This window comes from Charadrius vociferus, unplaced genomic scaffold, assembly GCF_000708025.1.
Source record: "Charadrius vociferus isolate BGI_N301 unplaced genomic scaffold, ASM70802v2 scaffold266, whole genome shotgun sequence".
NCBI lineage: Eukaryota > Metazoa > Chordata > Aves > Charadriiformes > Charadriidae > Charadrius > Charadrius vociferus.
In genome coordinates this window covers 2,334,503-2,341,015 of record NW_009649114.1, presented here as the reverse complement: position 1 = coordinate 2,341,015, position 6,513 = coordinate 2,334,503, and the positions used below count along the sequence as shown (strand labels likewise).

The 6,513-nt window shown below is 48.0% G+C and overlaps 1 protein-coding gene across 1 annotated transcript; it reads right to left on the bottom strand.

The window, feature by feature from the left end:
- Positions 1-1,678: 1,678 nt before the first annotated feature.
- Positions 1,679-5,704, bottom strand: LOC104289366 (acidic mammalian chitinase-like). The gene is given in 12 exon segments (XM_009888302.1): positions 1,679-1,752; positions 1,755-1,790; positions 2,089-2,230; positions 2,330-2,449; positions 2,605-2,790; positions 2,881-2,989; positions 3,471-3,595; positions 3,703-3,868; positions 3,976-4,032; positions 4,330-4,531; positions 5,118-5,156; positions 5,680-5,704. Coding segments are annotated over 12 exon segments (1,281 nt in total).
- Between the last annotated feature and the right edge of the window lie 809 nt (positions 5,705-6,513).

Here is a 6,513-nt window from a genome sequence, read left to right as displayed (position 1 = left end):
GCTACTTTGAGACTGGCTTTTCTTACCTCTGGGTCTGGTGAGAAACTGTGCCCTGCTCTTGCTGTTATCAAAAATCTTTCTTCCTCTGTGATTTCTTTTCCAGAGAATATCTGAGACTGATTCAGTTGTTTAAAGGGAGAAGCCTCTTACTGACTTCGTAGTCATGGAATAACGGAATTTTCATAGAATCATAGTATCAGAGAATGATTTATGTTGGAAAGGACCTTGAAGATCATCAAGTTCCAACCCCCCTGCCATAGGCAGGGGCACCTCCCACTAGACCAGGTTGCCCAAGGGTTCAGAGTTGGAAGGGACTTCTAGAGATCATCTAGTCCAACTCCCCTGCTAAAACAGGATTGCCTACAGCACATTACTCAGGACTGCATCCAGGTGGGTATTGAAAACCTCCAGAGAAGGGGACTCCACAATCTCCCTGGGCATCCTGTGCCAGTGTTCTGTCACCCTCAACGTAAAGAAGTTTTTTCTTGTATTTGAACAGAACTTCCTGTGTTCCAACTTGTGCCCGTTGCCCATCATCCTGTCACTGGGAACCACTGGAAAAAGTCTGGCTCCATCCTCCTTCAGCCCATCCTTTAGATACTTGTATGCAATAATAAGGTCACCCCTCAGCCTTCTCTTCTCCAGGCTAAAGAATTCCAGCTCTCTCAGCCTTTCCTCATAAGGGACATGCTCCAATCCCCTAATCATCTTTGTAGCCCTATGCTGGACTCTCTCCAGTAGTTCCCTGTCTTTTGTGAACGGGGGAGCCCAGAACTGGACACAGTATTCCAGTTGTGGCATCACCAGTGCAGAGTAGAGGGGGAGAAGGACCTCCCTCGACCTACTGGCCACACTCTTCCCTATGCTACGCAGGATTCCATTATCCTTCCTGGAGACAAGGGCACATTGCTGGCTCCATTTGCCTCAGGGGAAGGGCAGAAGTGCCCGAGCAGCAGAAGGGATCACTCCCACTCATTTCTCTTCTCTAAGCAGATAGTTTTTAAATGGACCTTTTCTGGGAGAGGAGGAAGAACAGTTTTGTGATTCTACCCTTAGGTTCCTGCCATGGGACATGAGAGTCCCTTGCTGCTCAGACCATAGAGAGGACATCTGGGGCTCTAGGACACATCAGCAGTCTGCCTGTGAATTGGTATGTGTCTAGCTGAACCATTCCTGCAGCAGGGACTGGATGGTGCCTCATGGCCAGAGCACCAGGGCTGTGGGAGCTTTGAAGACTGGTCCCTTTGGAAAGTAACTTTTCCAGAAGGAGAATGCTTTTTCCTGGACCAAGGCACAGGCCTTGCATAAGGGCTCTGTGGGGAGTCAGCGTCCTGGTTGTGCCACTGTGACCCTTCTCTGTGTGCTCTTTCATGGCACAGCCTGATCTGCTCTGTCTCTTCCATCTGCTTTTTTTTCCCTGTCACTGACTGCCCAGCTGTCACAGCAAGAAAGTCTTGGAAATGCCAGTTTATCGCTGTTTAGAATGCACCTTGTGTATTCAGGCTCTCCCCTGAGCATAAGTGTAAATATCGCATGAGAATCATGAGCATCAAAATATTAAGAGTGAGATGAACTGACACAACAAGGATTGTAGCTTTTGCAGAATGCTTTATTTAATCATTACTATTCCATGCAATAAGATCAGAGGGATCTGTTTGCTGCAGTAAGATTGGTATCTTCATGGCCAGTTGTAGCAGGAGCAGCTGGTATTATAAACAAGATTGTCATAACAATTCTGAAAGAAGTTCTGATGTTCAAACATTGGTAAAAGCTGCTCTGGTTGGTTTTGTCTGGATGGCTTCGCCAGCAAAGAAACCACTCTGACCACAGTGACTTGAACTGTTAGTGCAGCTCGTGCTCGCACTCCAAATTCCATGTTTAGGAGCTACAGGGACATGAGGACTGGAAGATTAATATGTCTTGCAGCCTGAAATGAAAGCAGGAAGTCGTTTTACTTTGGGAAGGCATTATATTTATAATGGACTCTCCTCCCTACCCTCCTTCCATGGTTCCACGGCATCACAAGAACACGAGCTTCTAATAGCTGAATATAAAAAGCGCAAAGCCCATGTTACTCAGGTTACTCACTCCTGCTTTGCAGACCAAGACCGTTCTTCAGGGTGGTGATCAGGGGATATTTGCCCTGCTTGCAGAAAGTGCCAGTGAAGTCATCCAGATCAATGGTCCAAACCATAGCACCTCCAAAATTGTTCTTCTTCAGCCAGTCAACCTGTTCAGTGCCAGGGGAAAGAACCCAATTAGTCCCGGAACCTGCTACTGTAGAGGGCCTCCTGCCTTATTTGTAGCACAGCCACACATCCCACCATACCTTGATGTTGAAGCTCTTGATGTTGTCATAGCCAACCCATTCGCTGCCTTTGTAAGCGTAGGGCACGTCCTGGGGGGTATCCCAAGCCTGGGTGGCTCCAGAGTCCAGGAATGTGCAGATCTAGGACAGAAGGGGAGAGAGGGAGAAGTCAGCAAGTGTCCTACAAAAGCAGGCAGTTGGCCTGTTCCGTGCGTCCGTTGGTTAAAAATTCCTTGCTGGGTCGTTTGAAGGGTTGTTGTGTTCTTTGTGGTCTGGGTGTGTAGGAGCACACGTACCTCGTAGTAAGCCAACAATCCAGCTTCCTTTGTGTAAGGTCCAGCTGGCCCAGGCCCTGATGTTGGTGCCCCAACAGCAGTGTTAGATGGATTTTGGAGGTTGAAGTTACGTCCATAGGTTGGGAATCCAACAAGGAGCTTCTCTGCTGGGGCACCATTGTTCTTCCAATAATTCATAGCATAATCCTATAAAAAAAAAATCACAGCAGACGTCTATGCCAGGATTTGTAGGCAGAAATGTGACTTCTGTGGCACAGACTCCCAAAATATACTTACAACACTGAGGTGGCTGTTAACACCACTGTACAGAGGGCTGTTCTCCCCAGTGCGTCCATCCCAAGCGCTGTAGAAGTCATAAGTCATCACGTGGATGTAGTCCAAGTACCTGTGGAGAACATTGCTTGCGTCTATCTCCTGGCCTGCTCAGTCACCCAGACCTGATTGTTCCTATAGCGCTGGCCATTTACCCGACCACATCCCTGGCCATGTCCCCACTTTCTGCAAATCTGGGCTCTCCCAGACTTGTTTCAAGCTGGCCTTTTAAGTGCTGGAGCTGATTCTCTCTGCCAGGGGAGGGAGGCAGAGGTGAAGGCAGAGTGTGAATTGCGCTGGTATTGCGGGAATGGAGAGATGTTCCCTGGTGGCACTGAGTGGCTGGCGCCAGCCTGTGGTTACGCTTGCCTTCCTGAGGTGTCCCCTTTCCCACCAAACAAGCACCACTCTCGTAGCCTTCTTGCCTAGGCAAGCAGTAGGGACCCCACACGCAATGAGGTTGGTTTCTGCCAGATAACGGCAGAGTTTCCCTTAAGTGCTTGAAGGATGATCACTTGGGGCACAGAAACAATACCTGAGAGTTTGCTACTCACTTCCCAAGCTCAGGAATCTCGTAGCCAGCCTGAATGGTGGAAACTCCAGCAGCAACAGCAGCAGTGACCATGAGACGGGGCTTGTTGACCTGTTTGGCTTCCTGCTCAAATGCTGCCAGCATTTCCTGAGGGATACCAAGAAACAGGTCTCACTGTGGACTCTGGCATGAGGCTTTGCAGCCAGAGCTGTGCAGAGCAGCGGGCTCAAGCAACACCTTTTGTTTCAGCCTACCTTAACGAGGACAGTGAAGAGACCCTTGTCCTGGGGTGGGCTGCCCCTAGAGCCAGGGTATTCCCAGTCAAGGTCCAGCCCATCAAATTGATGCTGGCGCAGGAACTTGATGACGGACTTGATGAAGGTCTGGCGGTTCTGGGGCGTGGAAACCATTGTGGAGAACCTATGGAAGCAGAGCAGGACCGAGTTGGGCTTTGGTTAGAGCCTTTTCCCCCCTTTCCCTCCCTTTCCAGGGTGTGCTTTTAGGGGAAGGAGATGTTTTGAACTTACTTGTCTGTCCCGAAATTCCATCCTCCAATGGCCAGGAGGGTCTTCAGATTTCTGTTCCTGCAAAGGAAGGGAGAGGAACATGTTTCACTGCAAGTAAATGCCTGGTCTAGCTGCCTCTGTTGGACATGATCTCTTAATGTGAAATCCCAAGAGCGAGTCCTCAGCGCACTGAGTCACTGTCACCATCCTCAAAGGACCGGTGCTGGCAGTCTGCCCTACCCATCATTATCTGCCTCTTCTCCTCAGCATCCCGCAACCATGAGTTCTGCTGCCATTGTGCAGAGAACGAATGCTGAATAATGTGGCAGGATCTGAGAGGAAGAACAAGTAATGCCCTTTGCTCTGGGTACGTACTGGTTCTTCAAGCCGTTGAAGGATTTGTAAAGGGTCTCGTCGTTCCATTCGTAAGTTGTGATCTCATTGTTGGACATGCCAGCAAAGGCGTAGATCAGATGGTCGCACAGGCACGGGTCGATGTTGTCAGGCATGAATTTTCCCAGGCCAGGCCTATACTGGGCCCAGTTGGTGAAGTAACATGACAGCACATAGGCAGTGCCTGTAGAGAAATAGAGGAGAGAGGTTGGGAGGGAAAAGAGTGGAGACAGCATGTCTCTGAAATGCCAGAGGAGCCAGGTACCTAACCGCGTGGGGCTGTGTGACTTCCTATAACCATCCTTCAAGTCACACAGGAAAGGGAACTGTGCACTGTGCTGCACTTTGGTGTTAGTAACTGAATGAGGCAGATCTGCTCAGAAATGACTGGGCAGTTTTTCCCTGCAGGGTAAGGAGTACAGAGAAAGTGAAGCAGGGTTGGTTATCCCTCTGGAAACTGGCTCTCCAAGGATCATAATGGATTTCTTTCCTTCCTATTTGTTTCAGTAGATGAGTCGGTGTAGGAACCCCTTGCACCCTTAAAGTCATGAATCAGGGTCGTTCTGAGTGCCGGCTCTCTTCCCCAAATGGAATCTTTCTCCTTTGCTGTCACGTAAGGAAGAGCAGAAGCAGAAGGGATCTCTGGTGAGGTGCCTGAAGGTGGAAGGCTCTTGGTGTGTTTGCTGTGCCGCCTGTTTGACCTGCCTGTATATGCTAGTTCTGAAAAGGGTTTGGTAAAAAAAAGTTGTTTTTCGGAAGAAAGCACTTACTGATCTGGGCGTTCAGCAGTTTTTTCAGGAGGGCCAGACCTTTAGAGAAAAAAGTTAAAGAACAAAGGTATAAGTGTTTGTACTTAGAAATACAAAGTTCTTGTGCATAACTGGACTGAGCCCAATATAATCTTATATTGTGATCATTGTTTTCTATGAAAAACGTACAAGAATCTCTGTATTATCAAGCATGGGTCTGCTGTGTGTTTATACAGACATGGGTAAAATTAGTCAAATGATTTCAGGTAAAATCATAGAAAAGAAACCAAACAAGTGACAATGCAGTATTTTGATTTTTAGATTTTTGTTCAAAAAGTACATTTGAATTTGAAACAGGTATAAATTCTATTCATTTTAAAGTATAACATATCACCTCCATCAGTAATAAAAAATATAACTATCCCTCCTGAAAGTAACTGCTATATATTTTCCTTTGACAGAAGAGAGTCTGCTGCATTTTTATTCCCCCCGAAATCTCCTGCATAGCCACCCCGTATAACAGTGAAAGATCCCCAAATACTTGTCTTAAAGGCAGAGAACTAAGGGTTGAAGCGGGACTTACCGGTAAGCAAAGTGAGCTTGGCCATCTTGGACCAGAACTGGTCTGGTGCAGATCGTCTCCCACTTTTATACGCTCCTCTCATTTCCTGCCAGTCTTGTATCAACAAAGATGGCCAAACATTGCAAAACTTGGTAAAGATCAGTATCACACAAAAATGATACCAGTACAATGGGTGTTAACACTCCAGCTGGAGACACCGCTATTATTAGTCTGTGCCACATTGTGGTGCTGCACGAATAGTGGCAGAACAAGATTAGATAGCTTATTTTCTTAAAAATTTACTTACAGCCACAGGTTTGTGTCAACACTGGCGATTACGCAGTGAGGGGTGGCTGAAGTGTTCCCCTTGCGCTGTCATTGTGTCTGCCCGGAGGTGGCAGGCACTGCCAGGCCAAAGGTGGTTTTCAAGGGTTTTGTCTCCTTGGCCGGGGCAGGCAGCGAGGCCGGGCTGAGGAGGGCTTAGGCTCACAGCAACGGGCTTTTTGGGGGTCACAGGAACTGGGCCCGCTTGCTGTCGGCAAACTGTGTGTGGTGATGCAGGGGGCTTTGTGATCCGAGCTGTCTCTTGCCCAAACCATCTGAGGTGGTGTCACTTCAGGGAAGTGGAGAGCGTTTCCTGGTGTCCCATCAGTAAAGTAAAACCAAATCAGCTTGTGCTGTGTCATTTTCCCATTTTCAAAGGTAATTTTCTTCAGGCAGAAGCATTATTTGTTGGAAGTCACACTCTATGGGAGATAGCTGAGGGACAGAGCATCATGCAGGTCCCATTACCTCTCACATGTATTCCTTCCTCTTTTTGCTCAGGATTTTCCCAAATTGAGAGACCTCTGTGTT